The sequence below is a fragment of the Heteronotia binoei genome, chromosome 13 (assembly GCF_032191835.1).
Source record: "Heteronotia binoei isolate CCM8104 ecotype False Entrance Well chromosome 13, APGP_CSIRO_Hbin_v1, whole genome shotgun sequence".
In the NCBI taxonomy this organism is placed as follows: Eukaryota; Metazoa; Chordata; class Lepidosauria; order Squamata; family Gekkonidae; genus Heteronotia; species Heteronotia binoei.
The window spans coordinates 66,310,588-66,335,538 of NC_083235.1; the positions used below are offsets into that span (position 1 = coordinate 66,310,588).

At 45.9% G+C, this 24,951-nt stretch overlaps 2 protein-coding genes across 3 annotated transcripts in view; one reads left to right on the forward strand and one right to left on the reverse strand.

The window, feature by feature from the left end:
- TMEM104 (transmembrane protein 104) overlaps positions 1-24,951 on the forward strand; it is a 495,754-nt gene that overhangs the window by 262,617 nt on the left and 208,186 nt on the right. The window lies entirely within an intron of this gene.
- Positions 1-24,951, reverse strand: part of GRIN2C (glutamate ionotropic receptor NMDA type subunit 2C) — an 87,783-nt gene that overhangs the window by 37,566 nt on the left and 25,266 nt on the right. The window contains exons 5-6 of the mRNA XM_060252557.1: positions 15,724-15,886; positions 9,599-9,752 (exon numbers count right to left, since the gene is read on the reverse strand). Coding sequence (XP_060108540.1) covers positions 9,599-9,752; positions 15,724-15,886 — 317 coding nt within the window. The remainder of the gene's footprint in view (positions 1-9,598; positions 9,753-15,723; positions 15,887-24,951) is intronic.

Here is a 24,951-nt window from a genome sequence, read left to right on the forward strand (position 1 = left end):
TGTTTGTATGATCTTAGTTAAAAGTGCATGGGGAGAAGCCATGGCCCCATGGCTCAGTGGTAGAACATGTGCTTCGCATGCAGAAGATCCCAGATTTAAACTGCAGCATCTCCAATTAAAATGACTGGGAAGTACCTAACGGGAAACACAGCCTGAGATTCTGGAGAGCTGATATCTGAGCCAGGCATGCTGAAATTTGGTGCCTCTGTCTCAAAACTCTCCCCCCCATAGAGACCCAGAGATCAATTCTTCATTATATCCTATGGGACTAAATTGCCATAGGGTATACTGGAGTACCCAGCAGACATTTCCCTCCTCCACCCTGCTTTCTGATAATCTGGAAGTGGGGAGAGGGCCTCCAAACTGGGGGATCCCCTGCCACCAACTGGGGATTGGCAACATGGGGACAGAAAAAAGGTAGTTTGGAGCTAGATAAAAGGTGAGCTTTGAGTACAGATGCTGCGTACTGGAGATCAGCTCCCTGCGGGACCTTTTATCATTCTGCAGGGGCCTGCAAAACAGAGCTTTTCCGCCTGACAGGCATCCATTTCGGTTGGCCTCCCTGCTCTAATTCCCAATCAACTGAAGCACCCATTGATTGCATCTACGTGGCCCTAACAAGCTTTTTATGCAATTGCTACTACCTCTTGAAAGTGACTGTTTTAATGGTTTTAATGTAATGCAATTTATTGTAATGAGTCTCCAACTCTGCCCTGAGCCCACTGGGCGAGGATGGAATAAAAATACGAAAAATATATAATAAAATAAATAAATAAATGTTAGTTATTGAGCAAGGAGTCATGTCCACAAGCAAAAGAGGTGTCTGTATATGCCACCTGTCTGGTTGAAGGAGAGATGGCGATTTAAGGTCCTGGGAAGGGAATGGTATGTTGCTTGGAACTTTTGGACTGACTGATGTGTAGCAAACAATTCTATGTAGTACAAATTAGATCACGCTGATTACATGAGGCATGTGGCATGTAACATGGCAGGTTTCTTTTGTGGATAAAAGTGTACTGATTCATCACTGAGACGCCTTGTTTATCGGTCAAGGCAAGCTCCTCCCAGAAACAGCCTTATTCTGCTCCATTTAGCATGACAGTGTTAGGTGCAGTCCCAACTCACTCTACCTTTTATCATGGAAACTGGGTTTCATGACCCAGTGTGACACATGAAGAAGAATGGGCCCCAGCATCAAGTTGGAAGGGAGGAGACAATGGCTAGCAAATCCTATTGCTATCCTACTTATCAAATGTATTTATTTCACACTTCAGATGTATATGTCACAGACATTATTGCATTTCTCACCAGAAATACACATTGTTCATGTTCACTGAATCTGTGCTTGATTGTGGAGTGGGCCAGGCAAAAGTTATTCCAAGAATTAGCCCATACCCCAGTTTGAAATCCTAGACCCGCCAATCATTCTCTGCGTCAAAAGGCAAGCATAGCTGTATATGTCAAGCATAGCATTGCAAACCTTTCTGGAGCAAGATGACAGCAAGATGTCAGCTTCCCCGTGGTAGATGCAGCTCCCTTGCTTTGTACCACGCTGTGAAGTGCTAACTTGCATAATGTAACATGTGTGCCTGTTTTTAAGCTAGAAGGCACAACACATCCTTGCACAAAGTCAGCTCAAATAGCTATGTGCAAAGGGTAATGTTTCACAGAAAGCTCTTGTGAAAAGGGCATTAAATAATTTCCCCCATGGATATTATAACTAGTAATCTTCTTCAAAAAGTCCTGTTTTCCATAATTGCTGTTTTGCAATTCTTCCCCAAAACCCTGAGATGACTCCTCTCAGTTCATTGCAGGGATAATTCTCTGTGCCCAACTTGCATCCCTTTTGTTTATTTTAGTGCCTGACGCTTCTGGCAAAGATGAAGGTTGGTGCTGGAGAAATACGAGAAAGAAAGTGACAGCTTTTGTCTCACAACAGGAAGGAGGAGGGGCAGGTCTAAGAAAGCCCCATCTGCCTTGGAGGGACTGTCAGGGGAGCCAATGGGAAATCCGTGTCCTCACCTTGCACGGAGCAGGAGTCTCTGCGAAAGCTGTGCAGCGAGGAAGGCAATGCTTCTTTGGCATCATCATTCTTATAATGGGAAGGAGAGGGGGGGGGAGGAGAGGTTTGTGCCGCAAGGCACTAGTTGGTATGGTTTGGCCCATGCCCCCCATCTCTCAGATGCTGAAACAAAAAAGCATCCTACAGAATAAGGAGCCCAGTGATGAGCTCAGGCACAGAAGCTGTTGGAAAGCACCGGCTGAAGAGCAGAGGCTGGGAAGTCTCCAGATCAAATCTCACCCGAGCCACAAGCTCAAAGGGTGGCCCTTTAAACAAACCACTGCCTCTGCCTCACAGTAGTTCTCACTTGAAACACAGGGATAACAACACTGGTTGAGTCTAGGCTGCTGTAAAGATCACTGAGATAACAGTGCTTTGGAGGCCTCAAATGTGCTTTATAACCGTTCTTGTTGTTATCCATTGATCTACAGTTAATGCAAATCTAAGTAAATATACATTTCATATTGCCTTGTGTTTACATTCCCTAATATTTACGTACTTTTTAAATATAGCTGCATTCCTGCAAACAGTTAAGGTTGCTTTAAGCCCCACTGAAATAGATGAGATTTATTTTAGTTACGTTCTGTATAGTCTGCTTTCTCACTGAGACTCAAGGAGGGTTACAGTGTAAGCAGAGTAAGCGTACGCTGAATCGCCAACAGAGGCAATGGACGTTTTCCTTATCCAAAGTGGACTTTCCAGAGAGCAGTGCTTTCAGCACACTTCCTTCCTTCATTGGATGAAATTCACAGTGTTTAAAGAACCTGAGAATACAGTGTTTAAGGAAATGTACCCAAGAATACAATCTAGGCCCAGATACATTTAGAATTCCTGAGGGACTTACCTGAGGGACCGTCTCTCCCCATATGAACCCCAGAGGGCACTGAGGTCAGCCGGGAAAAATAAAATGACTATCCCTGGGCCGAAAGAGATCAAGTTTCAGATTACTCGAGCACGGGCCTTTTCAGCCGCGGCCCCTGCCCTATGGAATCAGCTCCCTGAGGAGGTGCGGGCCCTGCGGAACCTTGATCAGTTCCGCAGGGCCTGCAAGACCACCCTCTTTAAACGAGCATATATCGACTGCTGAATTGTTGTTAATCAAGGACCCGCCAACATGGTCCTGCTTAAGGACCTATGTCATCATCGAATTCTTCAAACTGGCAGAAGCTAGCGTCAGAACGCCACCACTGCTGCCAGATCAATTTAAATTATGAATTTAAATACATTAACTGGTTTTTAAAATATGTTAAATTTAAAGTTTTTATGGTTAAATTTAAAGTTTTTATATTTATTATTGTATATGTATGAAATGTTGTTAGCCGTCCTGAGCCTGCCTAGGCGGGGAGGGCGGGATACAAATAAAATGTTACTTACTTACTTACTTACATTTCCTGTCAGCCAGACTCTGGCTACACAAGTCTCATGTTCCCCTACTTACTTAAACCACAGAAGCAACCACCTCTTGTCCACTACTGCTCTTAAACAAGAGATCACCAGAGAGAGAAGAGTCAGCCCTCCGAGGAACTATTGCACACTGCAGGCTGAAGGCCGAGCCAGTCATGATGGCGTCCAGAGGTTTGAACTGTAGATGCCACCACCATTTTAAATACAGAAATCTGAGGCAACCTTCTCCCCCCCCCCCCCACCTCCCAGGCCTTACGAAAACAAGTATGCGCATGCACAGACATACACAGACATGGTAATTTCAGTATTGAAAAGGCATGGGGGAACCAGAACTCCTAATCCCGCTGCATTGTGGCATCAATTAGGATTGGGCCTTTGCAACATTTTTTTTTTTTTAAAATCACCTCATTGGGCTTTAAAATGGCACTGGAGTCCACAGGTCAGTCTTGGGGACATTGTCGTGTCTAGTTTGGCCCTGTCAAACTCACTTGTTACGATGGCCGGATCTGCCATAAATGGGATGTTGTGTGGCCAGGCCGTGTGTCATATAGGGTTGCTAGGTCCCTCTTCTTTGCTGGACTTTGGGGGGCATTCCTAGAGGGGGTGGGGACCTCAGAAGTGTCATTGTTGCATTGGGGACTGGTGCCCCATATGTCTGAATCTGGCTTGGAATTCAGGTGTGTGGGAGTGGGAGCCCCCCCGCCCCCGCTTCTTGCTGAGAGAAAGAACTTGAGCAGGGAGACAGTGGCGGGGCTCATGTGCCTGAACTTCAACCAGAATTCAGGCATTAGGGTTTGTAGAATCTTTCGAGCTCAAGTGCCGTGTTCTACTGGAGAAAGTGTTTCTTCCAGACGTTTCGTTCTCAGCTGCGGAGAACATCCTCAGTGGCGTTGCAGCCGGAGCAGGCGCTCTGACCTTCTTGGCTGCTGTGCACAGAAGGTCAATGCACAGCAGCCAAGAAGGTCAGAGTGCCTGCTCCGGCTGCAACGCCACTGAGGATGTTCTCCGCAGCTGAGAACGAAACGTCTGGAAGAAACACTTTCTCCAGTAGAACACGGCACTTGAGCCCGAAAGATTCTACAAACCCTAATGATGTTACCAGCCGTGAAAACCTGAAATCTTTGAGAATTCAGGCAGTTGGCAGGCAGCCACACATCTCTCTCACTAATGCAAGATCTAAAGGTCCCTGCAGCTGATCAGGGGCCTCTTGCAGGAGGGAAGGGAGAAGGGTGGCCGCTGGAGGTCACGTGCTTGGGGGTGGAGCTTCCCTTGCCAACCAGCTGGCCAGCAGCGGATTGGAACTCCCAAAAGCAGGGGAACTCCCGCCAGGACCTGGGGACTGACAACCCATGTGTCATAAAATGTAATGCCAGGTAGTGGAGATATACACTTTATAAAGGATACAGACAAACACAATTAAAGATTTTTTAAAACTTAAAATACAAACATGCTTAAAATTCTTGTAGTATTTTTTTTTAAACAGAAAGGTGGGAGAAATAATGGGATTTGGAAATGCAATTTTTAAAATAAAACATAAAGAAGAACCACAAGGATCACAGCAGAAACTGAAAATACAAACTGAAAATATAAAATTCTCTGAACCTAGGAAAACATGAAATGGCTGGGCATTGCAAGCTTTCCCCCCACCTGAGCCTACTCAAATTGGCAATGGCTCTCCAGTGTAATATCCCCCTTTGGCTGTGGGTTCCCAGGTCAGAGTACTCACTAGGCACCACTTCTCAGGTCATTCACTGAGACAAGCTGGCTCAAAGCATCAACCTTTATTTGCAAGGAGACTACTCCAGCAAGCAACAACTTCAGCTGGCCATACAAATGCTGGAAAGGGAAACTACTTGAGCTCCACTTCACTGAAATACATTGCAGTACAGACAAAGTTGCAAGGAAAATGTAGAATTGATTTTCCATTAAGGTCTCTGAGCCCAGAAAGACCACACTGGGACTGGAATGACAGCCCCCAGAGTGAAATGACAGTTCCTGGGAGTAGCAGAAACATTCTGGGATTGGAATGAGGGCCCCCAGGATGAAATTCCATTCCCAGAGTAGAATTCCATTCCCAGAATGCTGCTGCTATTCCCAAGGACTGTCATTCCAGTTGCAGAACACAGATTCTATTGGTAGGGACCGTCATTCTACTCTAGGGGCTGTCATTCCATTGTCAGAGCACTGTTTCTATTTCTTGAAACAGTCCCAGAGCAGTCTATCTGGGCGCAGTGACCTTAATGGAAAATCCATTCCGCATTTAATTTGCAAGCCCAGAAGAGCTTCCTGCCAAAGCAAGCAATGACCAGGACCGGCCCTAGCCCTTCTGGCGCCCCAGGCAGGACAGCACAGCTCCACCCCTGAGTCACCGGGCTTGCTGCCTACTTGCGAGTAGCCCCACGCCTGCCAGCCCAAAGGCCGCCCCCCCCCTGCTCACACGCCCCCACGCTCGGACTTTGAGGTCCGTGTGTGTTTTGAAGAGTCCTCTGGAGGGAGTTTCTTCCTTCTCTTTTCCAGAAAAGAGGGGGAAGAAACTTCCTCCAGAGGTCTCTTCAAAACACACACAGCAGACCTCAAAGCTGGTATGGCTTAAGGTCCTCACAGCTAGCTTCTCAGGGCCGAGCAGGAGCTGGCGGCTGTGGTGGTGGCAGGGCAAGGGGAGCGAGTGAGAGCTGGGGACTGCAGCAGTGCCAGGGGGAGTGGGGTGGATGAGCGGGAGCTGGCAACAGCGGCAGGGTGAGCGGGAAGGAGCTGGCTGCGGCAGGAGGGCAAGCTTCAGGGCGGGGCGGGCAGCAGCAGGGCAAATTTGGCGGCCCCTCCCCTCCCAGTGCCCTAGGCAACCGCCTAGTTTGCCTAGTGGGTGAGCCGACCCTGGCAATGACAAGACTGAGGGAGCTGGGAATTTTGGCAGCCTCCAGCTTCAAAGGGTAAGGAAAGGCAAGGGAAGAGGAGGAAGGATGGATTAAACCCTGGGTGGGCTGTAAGTTTCACACCTCTGCTCTAACCATTACCCCATTCTAGCTCTCATATTTGCATATCCATACCACACTACAGATGAAGTCCCAGAAGATCACCCAAGCTAGTCTTTGCACCTCTTCAGAGCCCTATAAATAGCCAGGAAATTACTTAACAAAAGAGTCAGCTTCTCCAGATACTATGTGTTCTAGAGACGTATGTGACTGTGTTAAACAGGGCTTTTAAAAGCCTTGCTGTATTTTGATTTATTTTATTATTTGGTTGGATTGTTTTGTGCACTTGCTATTTATCAGCTATATTTGAATTTTTGAAAAAAAAAAACTTTTAAAGATTTTTTTTTAAAAAGTGTTTCTGTGCGTGTGAGTTAGGTTGCAATCCTAAATAAAGTTTCCTGAAAGTAAGTCCCATTAAATAACACCGGGTTCACCTATGAGTAGACTTCCTTAGTATGGCTGCCTTAAAGTATCATAGTCCAGAAAGGGGACGTTTTACATTCTGGAACCGCTGGGGTAAACTGAAGTTCTGACCAGGCAGAAGCATTCAGCACTGAATATCAATTTGCCAGAGGGAGTGCCAATGAAACTTACCGGCCCACGATAAAAATGAAAGCTAAACTGACGAACCTGGTTGATCCTACATAGAAGCCTAATCCAACATGCTGCCTCCCACTTGGTATCTTTTCAAAATTACTCCTGAGATATCACAATGTGATTGATGTATTTGGCATCTAACAGAGAGTCCAGCTGGGCAGATAAGATGGAGCAGCTATCAGTCGTGATGAATAAGAACAGCCATAACTTTTAAACCAACAGTATGTTTTTGTCCAAATAACATGAAGTGCTCTATAAAGTCACTGATGAAACCTCCCAGTTGTCTGGCTTTGCAGTTTCCCTTTTGCTTGTTCAGACCAGCGCAGGAATTTTGTGTGGCCTGCCTTAGTTCACATTGTAAATCACTGACAAATTGAGAAAAATCACAGAGCTGGAAAGATCAATTGGCTTTTACAGGACAAGAGGGATGTTGTTGGTACAGATGAAAGGTAGGAAGTTTGCTCAGATCACTGCCAGGTTTATCTCCATGAACAGACTTGATTGGTTTTAACCATTCAAGGCACAATCAGGTTTTTAATGTAATTTTGCCTATAAACATTCTTCACTAAGGGGCATTCCACACAAAGGCATGAAAAGGTGCCTCTGCTATGGAAGCAGTATAGCCTTCCCAATCCCCGGGTCCCAGCGGGGGATCCCCTGGTTTTACAGGCTTCCCCCCTCCCCCAGCCAGCTGGCTGGCGGGGGAAGCCCCACCCCCACAGCCATTATGCACCTCCATGAACGATTCTCATAGGGAATGATGGGGAATTGATCCACGGGTGTCAGGGGCTTTGGGGGGGCTGTTTTTTGAGGTAGATGTGCCAAATTTTCAGTATAGCATCTAGTGCCTCTCCCCAAAATACCCCCCAAGTGTCAAAAGGATTGGACCAGGGGGTTCAATTCTATTAGCCCCAAAAGAAGGTGCCCCTATCCTTCATTATTTTCTATGGAAGGAAGGCATTCTAAAAGGTGTGCTGTCCCTTTAAATGTGATGGCCAGAACTCCCTTGGAGTTCAATTACGCTTGTCACACCCTTGCTCCTGGCTCCGCCCCAATGTCTCCTGGCTCCACCCCCTAAGTCTCCTGGCTCCACCCCCAAAGTCTCCAGATATTTCTTGAATTGGACTTGGCAACCCTAAAGCAGTAGTTAGCGGGGCAGAAGTATTGGAAAAATCATAGAGTTGGAAGGGACCTCCAAGGTAATCTAGTCCAACCCTCTGCTTAATGCAGGAAATTCACAAATACCTCCCCACACACAAACCCAGAAGATGGCAAAAACCAACACCACCACCTTGGCACTGGTGCACCCCTTCCTGCCCTCCTTTTCACAATCTGCCTAAATTCAAAGAATCGGCATTGCTGTCAAACAGACATCTAGCCTCTGTTTAAAAGCTTCCAAAGAAGGAGAGTCCACCACCTCTTTCATTTAATTTCTATTCCTAGAGAGTGATTACAACAAACAGTGAAACAATTCAGACCTACATGGGGCAACTGCAAGTGCTTGGCATGAATTTGTTAAGAGCAAATCAAGCCAAGGTAAGCGAGTTTCCTTCACTGATGGGATAAGCTCACATTGTAGATAAGGGGAATGTAATGAATATAATATATCTTGACAGCTCTGCCTCTTCAAAGCCCTGCTATCTTTATCCTGGCAGGGGAATAGCTTGTAACCATGCATCTGATGATATCTTTTGCTGCCAGCCCTTCTTGATACCTTTTCCCTTTAATATTTCCATCTACATGACTTGGACTGCCAATTTCCAGAGAAAGTTGCAAAATATTCTTTTCAAACTCTTCATTTTTTACACGTGCTGCTAACCTTGGCCTCGTTTTTTTCACCAGATTTCACACCAGGCAGAATTTTCATTTTCTCAGCCAGGTCTTCTATATCTGTAACTATCACGACAAAAATCACTGAATCTCAACCCACCTTCTGTGTTAGGTTCTGTGGAGGGCTAAGTAAAAACTATGAATTGTTTTTTCATTAAGGTTTTTATTGACAAACCCTGTGTTTTGATGATTTTGGGTTCTTCTTTCAAAAATGCTTACTTATTCATCTGTATTGCACTTTCCTGCCCTCATTGTCTATGACTTCACTTGCTCTCAGTAATGTCGTCAAATAAGCAAATCTGACTGACTACACAAGCACCTTGTAATTAAATTGGTTATTATTTCTCATTCGCTGTGCAATCCCTGATTGGGTGGAATTTCCCAAGTGACTAATTCAGGAAAGAAAAAGACAAAGGCAATCAGCAAAAATGGAATCAAACAGTAGCCATCAGGGGAAATAACGGCACCACATAGGATAAAATAGGGATTATTTGCGATACGTTGAGGGAAAGATTTCTAAAATCTAAAAACTACTGTTTTCAACTTAGAAACTAGAGAGTATCTGGCAGAGACTTAATTGTGCATAAGTATCTCTCATGCGAATTAAAACTTCTCCGTTATCACTAGTACGTATGAGCTAGAATTTCCTGAAACATAAGTCAACAGCCTTTGTGCTAAAACTCAGCACCCGACATCCATTACCATTTCCACATCTCTTCAGTCTTGGGGACCATACCTAGAAAAGCGGAGGGTGAGACAGTCCCATTGCTTCTTGCCACCATGACACTGATGCCAGTCTCCACAAAGGGCACAGAGAAATCCACAATTTGGGAGCGCTCTTCATTAATGGTGAGGGACCCAATGGCCATATCTGCTCGCTTGTAATACACCTGCAGGAAGAGAACACAAAGTGAGTATGAAATTATATAAATAAACTCACACACATGCACCAAAAACACAACAGGCCTTGTTCTGTGCAACTAAGAAGAGCATCCTGAGCCCTTCCCTGACCTGCCCTGCATTGCTTAGCAAATGGAAAAGAATTGCACAGCTTTTTTTGAGCAGGAACGCACAGGAACACAGTTCCGGCTGGCTTGGTATCAGGAGTGTGGCCTAATATGCAAATGAGTTCCCGCTGGGCCTTTTCTACAAAAAAGTCCTATGTGGAACAATGGTGGTGCCAGGGGATGTGGCCTAATATGCAAATGAGTTCCTGCTGGGCTTTTTCTTCCAAAAAAAGCCCTGGAAGGGATTTAGGGACTATCCACCTGAAAGTATCTCCCATATTGAAACAACCATCTTTGTACATAGAAAGCCAGCATGTCAAGAAGAAAGCCTAGCTGCCTCCCTGACATACTTGCTTTCTATGGGTATGGCTGCTCAGCCACATCAGCCCACTGTTAGCTGACTGCATCCATCTGCCACCATGCTCATGATTCAGCCCCAATTACTTTTTCAGCATGCCGGTACATGTGCTAGCGAGTTTGTGGCGGAATAGTGAATTTGGACTAGATTATTTTGTAAGGGATCAATCACATGCCTGATACCTCATTTATTCTTCCAAAAAAACCTCCCTGAACATATAGTGGGCTAAGGAAGTAGCCAAGCTAGAACCTCTTCTATGACATGCTAAAACTATTTTTAAATATATGGCTGGTGCCATCTTCTTTTCCCTTTGCTCTTGCGAAAGAAATCATCTTTTTAGCATTGTTCTGACTTGGGAACATTGTGAGCAGATCCGCAGTTACCTAATTATATTTTGTTCCACTTTTGTTATTTTTAAGGGCGAAGAAATGACTATTGCCATAATTGTATCAAGGCTCTGTGTGTTCCCCCACCCCTCAAGCCAGCTCTTGGGACCATGTAGTTTAGGCTCTGCTTCCCAGAACCATTGGAGCCAAGGCCACAAATGAGAAGAGACAGTTCACTTAGACTGAATCACGCAAAGGCCTAAAACAAACAAAATATCTTGTGATACTTTTAAGGCTAACACGGTTATCGATGCAGAAGCTTTTGAGCCACATGGATCCTTTATGGGTTTTACTGCAGCACACTCACATGGCTACACCACTGGTATTGTAAAGTGAGTTCAGTAGAGTTGCCAAGTCCAATTTAAGAAATATCTGGGGACTTTGGGGGTGGAGCCAGGAGACATTAGGGGTGGAGCCAAGATCAAGGCTGTGACAAGCATCATTGAACTCCAAAGGGAGTTCTGGCCGTCACATTTAAAGGGACGGCACACCTTTTCAATGCCTTCCTTCCATAGGAAATAATGAAGGATAGGGGCACCTTCTTTTGGGGCTCATAGAATTGGACCCCCTGGTCCAATCATTTTGAAACTTGGGGGATATTTTGGGGAGAGGCACTAGATGCTATACTGAAAATTTGGTGCCTCTACCTCAAAAAACAGCCCCCCCCAGATACCCGCGGATCAATTCTCCATGATTTTCTATGGGAATAAATCTCCATAGGGAATAACAGAGTTCCCAGCAGACATTTCCCTCCCCTCCCCCCGCTTTCTGATGACCCTGAAGTGGGGGGAGGGCCTCCAAACCAGGGGATCCCCTGCCCACACCTGGGGATTGGCAACCCTAGAGTTCAGACAGCTTAAGGTAAGCAGTAATGATTTATTGAACAAGAACAGTCACAGCACAAAACAGGCAACACAACGCAGTATATATACTTGGGCAGAGTTTGACACACACCCTTAGGTTGGCGGCAATCCTCCCTATTGGTCTCTCCAGGATCCTTTATTTGCATTTCCTGGGAGAAATGCCTCATGTCCCAATTGGCCAGTTCTAAGAGAACAGCCAATCGGAATTTAGGCATCAGGATCCTGGAGTGTAATGGAAGCATGCTTCAAGCTCAAGCATTCTAAGCTGGACATAATACCTTCCAGTTAGGGTTGCCAAGTCCAATTCAAGAAATATCTGGGGACTTTGGGGGTGCAGCCAGGAGACTTTGGGGGTGGAGCCAGGAGACATTGGGGTGGAGCCAGGAACAAGGCTGTGACAAGCTTAATTGAACTTCAAAGGGAGTTTTGGCCATCACATTTAAAGGGACGACACCTTTTCAATTCCTTCCTTCCATAGGAAATAATGAAGGATAGGGGCACCTTCTTTTGGGGCTCATAGAATTGGACTCCCTAGTCCAATCTTTTTGAAACTTAGGGAGTATTTTGGGGAGAGCCGCTGGATACTATACTGAAAATTTGGTGCCTCTAGCTCAAAAAACAGGGCCCCTAGAGCCCCAGATACCCGTGGATCAATTCTCCATTATTTTCTATGGGAATGAGTCTCCATAGGGAATCATGAGTACCCAGCAGATATTTCCCTCCCCTCCCCCCGCTTTCTGACGACCCTGAAGCGGGGGGAGGGCCTCCAAACCGGGGGATCCCCTGCCCCCACCTGGGGATTAGCAACCCTACTTCCAGTGCCCCCCCTCCCCCTGCAGTACACCACCTCCTCATTCTTGCACATGTGCAGGAAGGAGTGAGATTCCTGCATGTCCCTTTAAGCCTCATTTATACCTGCTGGGCTATAAGGAACAGGAAAAAAACACTGCTCCACTGACTCAAATGTCCCTCCCACAGGGCTCAAAAAATTGCTCCAGAAGCCCATGCAGTGTGACAGGGCCTCTATGTAATCTCCCATTTCATCCAGGAAGTGGACAGGCAAAGCTTCAGGAAAGGCTGATGGTCCCATTGCCAGCCAAGACCGAACCCCTGATGCCAGCCTTGCCCATGGGACTTTTGGGTTGCTGATCCTCCTTCGCTGTTAGCAGCAGCTTTGCCACGGGTCCACCCAATGGCAGTAGCAGAAGAAGGTTTGGATCAGGCCAGCAATAATTGATTTTTTTAATGCAACTTGCCAAACTTGTATATCTGTTCCCCCTCCCCCCGAAAAAAAAGATCAAAAGTCCAACAATATTCATCCACTGGGAATGCTGGAAAGAAAAACCTGAATTAGAACCCAAATTTGTTTCTGTTGCTGCTTCTAGACTTCCCTGACTTTGCAGAAGTTGTATTATTTCCTCATTTGTTGAATATTTTTTATAGGCTGACAACCTGGTGCAGAATTAATGCCTGTTTCTGAAAATAGCTTAGATATGAATATGAATGTCGAATATAAACAGACTCTAGAGGCGAGTTTCTGCTTTGCATATCCTTTAGCTTTGGCCCTGCAGGGCTCCTGTACGTAAGGATGTGGCTAAGCAAGCTGATTGAGAGGCTGACTAAACGAGGACCATGCCAGAGAAAGAATGGGTCAGAGAGCTAATTTTTCATAAGTCAAAGCAAAGCTGATGTATCCCATTGTTCACAATACTACAATGTGCATTCAGTTAATGCTTGCTCCAGTGACTGACAGCAGTTTCAAACACATCCACAGCAGCCAGTTTAGATGGATTTATGGCTCCTTCCTAGAGTGAGACAGAGCAGAAGCACTCCAAAGCGGAGCCTGGAGAAATGTTTAAATATTCCCATCCCACTTGCCAGCCCCTCAGGTAAATCTGGCCCTCCTTAAATTACAAATCAGGTGATCGATCCACAGGACTGGAAGACACAAAATCACCTACTGGGGTGGTCAATGGTAGCTCTCCATATGTTTTTTGCCTACAACTCCCATCAGCCCCAGCCATTGGTCATGCTGGCTGGGGCTGATGGGAGTTGTAGCAGAGGTCCATCAGTGGCTATTAGCCACAGTGTGTGTGTGTGTATATTTATATAATGTTTTTGGCCACTGTGTGACACAGAGTGTTGGACTGGATGGGCCACTGGCCTGATCCAACATGGCTTCTCTTATGTTCTTATGAGACACAGAACATTGGACTGGATGGGCCATTGGCCTGATCCAACATGGCTTCTCTTATGTTCTTATGAGACACAGAGTGTTGGACTGGATGGGCCATTGGCCTGATCCAACATGGCTTCTCTTATGTTCTTCTGTGACACAGTGTTGGACTGGATGGGCCATTGGCCTGATCCAACATGGCTTCTCTTTTGTTCTTATGTTCAAAAAATATCTGGAGAGCTACCATTGGCCACCCCTGTTTCTCACAGCTCTGTATACCCAAACACCTTTAATCAATAAGCCCAAATTGTCCTACAGGCAGGAGGTCACAAGCAAAGAACAGAAAGGACTGAAGCACCAAGTTTCTTGAGAGAGAAGGAATGTAGTTGAGTGGAACTAATTGTGAAGCAGAGTGAAAGGCACTAGGCTAGGGTTGCCAGGTACTTCCGTTGTTCCCCCCGCTCAAACCTGGAGATTGGCAACTCTACTCTAGGTCCACTCCCCACCTCAGGAAACTGGCACAGAACAGGTAAGTGTTTGTATGTGGAAAGGAGAATGCCAGTCTCTGTGTTTGCCTTCCCTATGCTGGAGCCGATTAGAAACTATGAAGTAGGAATCAGCAATGTATCAATGCTTTCCACCGCAGCTCCCAAGCAGAGGAGCAATCTGGCCTGGTCATGCAAGCAGTGGAGAAATCTCTTGCATTTCCCTCCTGATTTATTTGACAAAGGAATTTATGGGGAGGAGGCACACTGGCTTCAAGAAAGGGAGCAGCTGTTCTTTGGAGAGTCTTCTGGGGCAGTCAGGAGAACTATCAAAGGGAGAAGAGATACACCTGCATATGTCCTACTGAGAAATGGCTAGCTAGAGGAGAAAGTAACCAACATGATTTTAATCTGAACAACAACCTGGGAACCAACAAATCCCCTTGATGGTGGTTCTGTGAATTTAGGCAGACCATGAGAGGGAAGGTAGGAAGGGAAGACACCCCCCAACCAGAGGTCAGTTGGGGATTGAGAGAAGGATGGAACTGCTGTTGGCCATGTCCTCCTTTTCTCCTTAACACTCAAGAAAAAACTGAAGAGGATTTAGGCCCTGTTCACACAGCGTGTTGAGTCCGTGTTAAACTGACCCAGTTCTGTTCCGAATATCTTTGTTCCGGATATTATCTATCAGACTGCCATATTGCAATTCGAATCACTCCACAGTGAAACCTTCTTCTGCCGTCCGCACGACGGCACCATGCAGTTCTTTCTTCCCCTCCACTATTATGCGCATGTGTACATTATGCGCATGTGTGTGCATGCACATAGGTTAAAACATTATGCAGTTATGCACATATCACTAAGTAAAAAAAATCGCGACCGTAAACCAGATGTCTGAAGCTCCTTTTGCTCTGGGACAGCCTTCAGTCATCCGGAAGTTGATTAATATCGTAGCAGAACTATCCAGACGGAGAAAACTACAAGGTGAAACCGGAGAACTCAAAAAACACTGCAAAGGAGCAGGTAACAAAATAATCCAGTTCCAGGAAGGATTAGGGGGGGGGCTTCCAGGAGTTAATACCGGGAGGCAGATGTTGCTGTCTGATCAGCCACTTTAAATCCAGAAGGAAACAGCAGCGACATCTGATTATACTGTGCGTCTGAACAGGGCCTCGGAGAAGTTTTTTAAGAATGAATATTGGGGTTAGTATGACATACAAAACATACACATAAAGAATCCTACAAATGATGTAAGGTGGGAGACAAAGATGAGAAAGTTATATGAGGTGGAAATTTTGGCTTTTGGTGGGAGAAAGGGGAAGATTTGGATGAGCTGACCATTGTACTGGATGTGCCATCATAGGATGTAATAGCATAGGTGTAATATATTGTCACTGAGCTCCCTCCAAATTCTGCCCTCCCCAGGAGTTCTCTAGCAGTTTCCTAAGCTGGAGTTGGCAGCCCTCGACCCCCTACCTGAGACCTTAGAGGACTGCTGCCAGCCAATACAGACACTATTGAGGTATACTGAACCATAGTTGGACTCGGTATAAGGCAGCGTTCTGTGTTTATGTTCATCCCCTTACCTCACCAATCATGCCATTCCAAAAACCATCCACTATTTTTCCATGTTTCCCATTTGTCACCAGATAGAGGTCATAGGAGAACTTCACTGTCTTGGCCAGCTTCTTTAAAATATCAATGCAAAAGCCTTTGCAGCAGAGTTTGGTATAGGGGGGTTCGTCGCCACTGAAAGAAAAAGATTATAATCACACACACACATTATTTAGTTTTTTGTTCAACCCCCCCCCCCCATTGTTATGTTGGAGCAATTCCCTCTTCTTAAGTTGCCACCTAAATCCCTAAGCCCTTGAATGGCTAGTCAGAGCACAGAGGAAGCAAAATGATCGATTTATTTACTTCATTTATATTTCATTTTTCGCCAGTAAGGGCCCAAGCCTATCTCATTCTCCTCCGTTTTACCCTCACAACAATCCTGGGAGGAAGATTAGTCTGAGAGTGTGTGCCTGGCCCAAGGTCACTCAGCAAGCTTCCATAGCAGGGTGGGGATTCAGACATGGACCTCCCAGATTCTAGTGCAACACTCTATTCCAGGGGTGTCAAACCTATGGCCCACAGGTAGGATTGCCAAATCCAATTCAAGAAATATCTGGGGATTTTGGGAGTGGAGCCAGGAGACTTTGGGCATGGAGCCAGGAGACATGGGGGTGGAGTCATAAGCAAAGTTGTGACAAGCACAATTGAACTCCAAAGGGAGTTCTGGCCATCACATTTAAAGGAACCGCACACCTTTTAAATGCCTTCCCTACATTAGAAATAATGAAGGATAGGGGCACCTTCTTTCAGGGCTCATAGAGTTGAACTCCCTGGTCCAATCTTTTTGAAACTTGGAGAGCATTTTGAGGAGAGTCATCAGATGCTATGCTGAGAATTTGGTGCATCTACCTCAAAAAACAGCCCCTCCAGAGCCTCAGATAACCCCAGATCAATCTCCATTATACCCTATGAGAATCGATCTCCATGGGGAATAATGAAATGCCCAACAAACATTTCCCTCCACACACACACACACACACCCCGTTTCTGACGACTTCTTTCTTTCTTTCTTTCTTTCTTTCTTTCTTTCTTTCTTTCTTTCTTTCTTTGCTGTCCATCTGTCTGTCTGTCTGTAGCTTCCTGGAATTGTGTCCATGCAAATTGAGCATTGATGCTCTGAGTCAGCTTTGTCTCTTAATGGACATGACAACTAGTGCCTGCTGAGTACTCTAACTTGGGAACCCACAGCCAAAGAGGGATATTATACTGGAGAGCCATTGCTAATCTGAATAGACTGTGGGGGAGGGGGGAGAAAAGCTTGAAATGCTCTGCCATTTCATGTTTTCCCAGGCTGAGAGCATTTTATATTTTTAGTTTTCTGCTGTGTGATTCTTGTGCATTTTCTTGGTGTTTTATTTTTAAAATTGCATTGCAAAATCCCACTGTTCTCCTATCTTTCCTAAACAAAATATTGCAAGAGTTTTAAGCATGTTTGTATTTAAAGTTAAAAAATAATATATTTAATTGTGTTTGCCTGTGGCCTTTATAAAGTCTCTATCTCCTCTATCTGGCATTACATTTTAGAACAAGCATGGCTCAGCTCCACAAAGTCACATTTATTTCAGATCTGGCCCTCCTAACAAATGAGTAATGTATTACTGGTATGCAGACAAGACCCAGATATGTTTCTCCTTTGCATCTAAATTAGAATGAGGCTATGGATATTCTGAACAAGTATCTGATTCTGTAACTGGTTAGACAAGGGCCAATCAGGTGAACCTCAGTCCAAATAAGATGGAGGTTATGTTAGTAGATGAAAAGACTCTTAATGGACATGAAAAGACTTCACCTTTGGGTGAAGAAGTACTTCCTTTTGTCCGTTTTGAGCAGACAGGTTAAAACGGATAAAAGGAAGTACTTCTTCACCCAAAGGGTGATTAACATGTGGAATTCACTGCCACAGGAGGTGGTGGCGGCTACAAGCATAGCCACCTTCAAGAGGGGTTTAGATAAAAATATGGAGCAGAGGTCCATCAGTGGCTATTAGCCACAGTGTGTGTGTATGTATAAAATTTTTTGCCACTGTGTGACACAGAGTGTTGGACTTGATGGGCCGTTGGCCTGATCCAACATGGCTTCTCTTATGTTCTTATGACTTATGTGGAAATTAGCCTAATATGAATTTTGAGTCCAATGGCACCTTTTAGACCAGGGGTGGCCAAACTGTGACTTGGGAGCCTTATGTGGCTATTATATGTGGCTCTCAAAGCCACCACCACCTCCATTGGCTGGCTTGCAGAAGGCATTTCTCTCTTTAAATCACACCTCCAAGCCAAGCCAGCTTGGAGAATGCATTTAAAATTAGTTGCTTTCATTCCACCTTTTCCTCCCTTTTCCCTCCCCCATCTATTTTCCTCCCTCCCTCTCGCCTCCCTTTCCTGAGTGGTGGGCATTATCTTCTGAAGGACTGCTGCTGTGGTATGTGGGTGCCTTCAAAGGTCTGGTGGGAGCAGCTGCAGCTTCTGCATGGAGGGAGGTGGGGGGCGAGAGCTGGCTACCACCGGTTCCACTTGCACTTGGATCATCCCAGCTGGTGTGACTTAATATGCTAATGAGCTAATATCAGGGGTGTGGTCTAATATGCTAAGGAGCTCCTGCTAGGCTTTTTCTATTTAAAAAGCCCTGGTCACAAGCATTGTTGTGCATTTGGCTGGAGGCTTTTCTCTTGTGTTTATTGAACTCGAGGCAGCAGCCACATGGTTCTGCTAGAGTTCTGGGTTATCAGTAATCCCTGACCCTCCATTCTTCTTGGGGATAGTGTTTGTTTAGTTAGTTAGTATTATGTTTTTGCCTGGGCTATCCAGATCATGGCTCAGTTGAAGAGCCTCTACTTGGCATGCAGGCACCTCCAGCTAAAAGGTTGTGGCTTATTATGAAAAAGACTTCAACTTGAGACCCTGGAAAGCTACTGCCACTCTGAGTAGACCGGGGGAGGAGGAAGCTTGAAATACCCAGCCATTTCATGTTTTCCCCTGGGCCCTAGGCTCAGAGCACTGACCATGAGAAGCGGCTGGGGAAAGTAAAGTAGCACTCTCTGCACAAGCTGAGACACTGACACTGCCAGTCTTCAGGGTGGGTGGTTAGGCTGCGGAAGGCTCAGCAATGGGAGGGGGAATATGGGATTCCTCCACCGTGAGTTCTGCAGGCCCACACTTCTATAATGGCACTTGCACTAGGGTTGCCTCTTCCTTGTCAGTGGGGAACTTTAGGACTGTTCCCAGATGGGGAAGGGACACCCCTAATGTGATGACATTACACAAGTGGCATCATCATATTGGGGAGTGCTCCACACACCTGAATTCTTAGCAGGAGCCCCCCTCCCACTTCTTGCAGGGAGAAAGAACTGGCTTTCTTTCCCCATGAGCCCTGCCATGGTGGAGAATGTGGGGAAGGGAGAAAAAGCACCAGATCAGGGAGAAGAAGAAGAAGATATTGGATTTATATCCCGCCCTCCACTCCGAAGAGTCTCGGAGCGGCTCACAATCTCCTTTCCCTTCCTCCCCCACAACAGACACCCTGTGAGGTGGGTGGGGCTGAGAGGGCTCTCACAGCAGCTGCCCTTTCAAGGACAACCTCTGCCAGAGCTATGGCTGACCCAAGGCCATTCCAGCAGGTGCAAGTGGAGGAGTGGGGAATCAAACCCGGTTCTCCCAGATAAGAGTCCGCACACTTAACCACTACACCAAACAGGTGAGCCTGCCCCACATCTGGCTTTCTTTCCCACAATAAGCTCCAGTGTATTATTATTGATAAGCTCCAATATATTGTGCTTGTGAAGTTTGATCTGTTAGAATGGTTGGCATGATGAACTATTAGGACTATCTGGAGTCCCCCCCCCTCCTTTGACAAAGGAATACAGAAATGAGCGTATCTTCTAGCCAGCAGGGCTCCGTTGGAGGTGGCAAAAGGGAGTATGACCAACTTTTTGAATTTGTAATAAGTTATTACACGGACATAAATGCTCACAGGGAAAAAACCCACACGGAGAAATACCCACATGGAAAGCTCACATGGAAAAAAGTCCATACTGAAAGAAGCCCACATAGAAAGAAGCCCACATGGAATACGGTTGCCAAGTCCAATTCAAGAAATATCTGGGAACTTTGGGTGTGGAGCTAGGAGACTTTGAAGGTGGAGCCAGGAGCAAGGTTGTGACAAGCACAATTGAACTCCAAAGACAGTTCTGGCCATCACATCAAAAGGGACCACGCTCCTTTTAAATGCCTTCCCTCCATAGGAAATAATGAAGGATAGAGGCACCTTCTTTCAGGGCTCATAGAATTGGACCCCCTGGGTCCAATCCTTTTGAAACTTGGAGGGTATTTTGGGGAGAGCCACTGGATGCTATGTTGCAAATGTAGTGCATCTACCTCAAAAAAACAGGCCCCCAGAGCCCCAGATACCCGTGGATCAATTCTCCATTATATACTTTTTTATTAATTCCAACTATGCAGTACACCCAGTGACTACAACAAAAGACTATCTAACCCTAATAGTAAAAGCAACAATTATTTAACAACAACAATAATCTCAGATATAGTTCTTCATTGCAAATTAGCCAGTCTCTTTAAGTAACTAAGTTTATCTTCCACCTGCTCATATTGCTGCACAGAAGTGGCAACCATGTCATGTAGTGCCTCCTATTTCCTCTTTTTCACCTCTTGGCGACCTGCCTGTGCATTAGCCAACATTAGCTTGTGACAAGTCAGGTCCCTCTGCAGTCCATCGAATAGAGACCACACACTGGGATGACTGCAATGGAACAAGGAATTAAGAGCACTGTGAAATCCCTCGCATAGGCTTCCCAACACCCCCCGCCCTGGCGGGGGACCCCTGAAATTGCATCCTCCTCCCCCGCTCTCAAAAAATCTGGGAGCCGGGGGGGGGGGAGAGAACATACCTTTAGGCAGTGTGTTGTAGAGCTTCTGATCCGTTTTAAAATGTGTCCCTTTAAGGCTGCACAGGAAACAGGAAGGGCTTCATGGGAAAGTAACAGTTTCCATGGAGAACGGCCCCTCCCTTTCTTTTCCTGTGCAGCCTTGCTTTCGTTTTCCCAGCAAGCACATTCTGCTGGAAGAAGTCCAAGTACTGTAAGTGTTTGTGTGTGTGTGTCTGAGAGAGGGAGGGGGCAGGGATGGGGGATTCCCTGGTATGGAGGCCCTCCCCCCCTTTAGAAAGCGTGGGGGGGGGAGGGAAATGTCTACTAGGCACTCTATTATTCCCTATGGAGAACGATTCCCATAGGGAATAATAGGGAATTGATCCGTGGGTATTGGGGGCTCTGGGGGGGGCTATATTTTGAGGTAGAGGCACCAGATTTTTAGTATAGCATCTAGTGCCTCTCCCCAAAATACCCCCCAAGTTTCAAAACGATTGGACCAGAGGGTCCAATTCTATGAGCCCCAAAAGATGGTGCCCCTATCCTTAATTATTTCCTATGGAAGAAAGGCATTTAAAAAGGCGTGCTGTCGCTTTATATGTGATGGCCAGAACTCCCTTGGAGTTCAATTATGCTTGTCACATCCTTGTTCCTGGCTCCACCCCCAATGTCTCCTGGCTCCACCCCCAAAGTCTTCTGGCTCCGCTCCCAAAGTCCCCAGATTTTTCTTTAATTGGACTTGTCAACCCTACCCTCGCAACAATTTATAGTCTTTGGTGACCGTTCCATATTCTTATAGGAAACTGAAGATCTCTATCAGCTGCACCCTCAATATATGTCAAAAAGAAGTACATGAGCGCTGTATTGTAGCTGTCTTCATCTGGAAATATGGCAGCAGACTCATCAAAACCAGTTCTCCCATCTTTGATTAGGACAAAGGCTAATGCAGCAAGAGCTTTCAGTGTAATTTTTATGTTCATATTAGTTTCATATTCAGTCTTCAAGCCAACACTGTTGATTTTCCTAATGAGACTCTGACACAGGTGAAAATAACACCCTTTGACCTCAGCGCGTGGAAAGGCAAGCCTCACTGCATTCATACAAGCCTTCTCAAAATTCACTAAAACCTTTTGAAGTGACAGATCTGGAACCAATAGCTTCATTATTTCAAACATTCTACTATAGGTGTCCATGGGTTTTTTTTGAAGTAAAATGTAAATACATGGTGGATATGAATTACCCACCTTGGCATGCCATGCATACAGTTGGTAAAAAATATTTGGCGCTTTATCAAAGGTCCCATCTCCATAGATTATATGTTTAATTTAAGCATAAGATCTCTATCACCTAAAACCAGAATTCTGTCTGGATTTTTCCACACCGGAATCATGAAGTATCAGTTGCCTGTACTTTTCAGGAATGTCAAAATGTATGGTTTTGGGGTTAGGCAAATTACTGCCTGCTCTGTGATAGCTTGTCTTTCTTAAATAGCAGAAGTAGTTAAAGCCTCATATATATAAGAAGCTAAGCAGGCTGACTCTGGCAAGTATTTGGAAGGAAGAAATCAATAAACATAGTTGGAATTAATTAAAAAAATGGTATATGGGGATCTGGGGAGGCTGTTTTTGAGGTAGATGCACTACGTTTTCAGCATAGCATCCAGTGCCTCTCTCCAAAATACCCTCCAAGTTTCAAATGGATTGGACCAGGAGGTGCAATTCTATGAGCCTCAAAAGAAGGTGCCCCTATCCTTGATTATTTCCTATGAAAGGAAGGCATTTAAAAGGAGCATGGTCCCTTTAGATGCGATGACCAGAACTCCCTTTGGAGTTCAATTGTGCTTGTCACAACCTTGCTCCTGGCTCCACCTCCAAAGTCTCCTGGCTCCACCCCCCAAAGTTCTCAGATGTTTCTTGTATTGGGCTCGGCAACCCTATTCCATGTGGGCTTTTTCCATGTAGGCTTCTTTCCAGGTTGGTTTATTTTCATGTGGGCTTCTTTCCATACTCTCATGCACTCTGAACAGTTTTTGTTTTTAAAAAGCCAGATGTGACTTGCGACGGCTTGGCAGCTGTACAGCGCCAAGGCGCCTTGCGCCCTTCCGCTTCCTGACGCCAAGGAGGCGACTCACATGCAGCTCAGATATTTGCTACCACTTTGGAAGTGGTAGCTTTTGGAGTCACACTGCGGAGGCCGGGGTGAGTATGGGATGAGGGCAGGTGGCAGATGTTTGCGTGGAAGGATTTTCGGGGTCAATTTCAGAGCCGTCTCTGAGTTGGCCCAAAGTGCCGGTTTGTAATCAACCGGTGTGTTCTTGTGTAATTATCTACATCACTTAATCAGTGGCAATCAATGAACCCGGTGGATGATTCCCTTTACTACACCTTATAGGCATCTCCATGTATGTGACGGCATAAGAGCAGACAGCCCTGCACACAAATGCTACCACACACACACACCAGTTGTCATCAGGCACTTTTTTCTTCTTTTGCCCTGCAAGCATTTGTGACATTCTGGAGAACAATATCCTAGCTGTGCTGCACGTAGCCAGTGTTGTTGGGAGGTGGGAGCTGCGAGATCAACAGACAACCCATGCTTGGGAGTTCCAAAGAGCAAAATGCAGATACTTATTTGCCTGGGACCATTAGCTATGCTCATTCCAGTTCCCACATTTTCCCCACACACAAGTTACTAAGAGCATCTAGGAAAGAGCTGCCTATTCATTTCTGTGCACACTTCAAAGTACTGTATTGCCTTTAAACGCCTAAAGAATTTGAGAGCAGGCTATTTCAAGGACTAATTTCCCCCACATTAACTTCCCCAGCTGGCCCTGCTCAGTGTGCCCCCTGAATCAGAGATGAGGACAGTCATCAGAGACAAGGCCTTTTCAGCAGAATTCCCTTCCCACAGCTGTTCACTTGGCAGCTAAATGATCAAGGTGAACAACAACAAGAATTTCAAGTTCCACCTTCAAGCTAGAGATGCTTAACGTGCTGTTCCATATCAGACACCAAAGTTTCATCAGCTGCAAGCCATTTCACATCTCTGGGCTTGACGTATCAGTTTGTTAGCCTTTCAGTGGTCCATGTTCCCAGGTCCTTCCTCCTTCTTGTCTTCATGAGACTCATGGAAGAATTTGGGGAACACAAGGTTCCCACCACTGCCACCTCAATCACGACTTGGAGGGAGGACTTGTAGGATGGTCTCTGGGCTTGACATATCAGTTTGTTAGGCTTTCAGTGGTCCATGTTCCCAGGTCCTTCCTCCTTCTTGTCTTCATGAGACTCATGGAAGGATTTGGGGAACACAAGATTCCCACCACTGCCACCTCAATCACGACTTGGAGGAAGGACTTGTAGGATGGTCTCTGGGCTTGACATATCAGTTTGTTAGGCTTTCAGTGGTCCATGTTCCCAGGTCCTTCCTCCTTCTTGTCTTCATGAGACTCATGGAAGGATTTGGGGAACACAAGGTTCCCACCACGGCCACCTCAATCACGATTTGGAGAAAGGACTTGTAAGATGGTCTCTGGGCTTGACATATCAGTTTGTTAGGCTTTCAGTGGTCCAGGTTCCCAGGTCCTTCCTCCTTCTTGTCTTCATGAAACTCATGGAAGGATTTGGGGAACACAAGGTTCCCACCACGGCCACCTCAATCACGACTTGGAGGGAGGACTTGTAAGATGGTCTCTGGGCTTGACATATCAGTTTGTTAGGCTTTCAGTGGTCCAGGTTCCCAGGTCCTTCCTCCTTCTTGTCTTCATGAGACTCATGGAAGGATTTGGGGAACACAAGGTTCCCACCACGGCCACCTCAATCACGATTTGGAGAAAGGACTTGTAAGATGGTCTCTGGGCTTGACATATCAGTTTGTTAGGCTTTCAGTGGTCCAGGTTCCCAGGTCCTTCCTCCTTCTTGTCTTCATGAAACTCATGGAAGGATTTGGGGAACACAAGGTTCCCACCACGGCCACCTCAATCACGACTTGGAGGGAGGACTTGTAAGATGGTCTCTGGGCTTGACATATCAGTTTGTTAGGCTTTCAGTGGTCCAGGTTCCCAGGTCCTTCCTCCTTCTTGTCTTCATGAGACTCATGGAAGGATATGGCGAACACAAGGTTCCCACCATTGCCACCTCAATCACGACTTGGAGGGAGGACTTGTAAGATGGTCTCTGGGCTTGACACATCAGTTTGTTAGGCTTTCAGTGGTCCATGTTCCCAGGTCCTTCCTCCTTCTTGTCTTCATGAGACTCATGGAAGGATTTGGGGAACACAAGGTTCCCACCATTGCCACCTCAATCACGACTTGGAGGGAGGA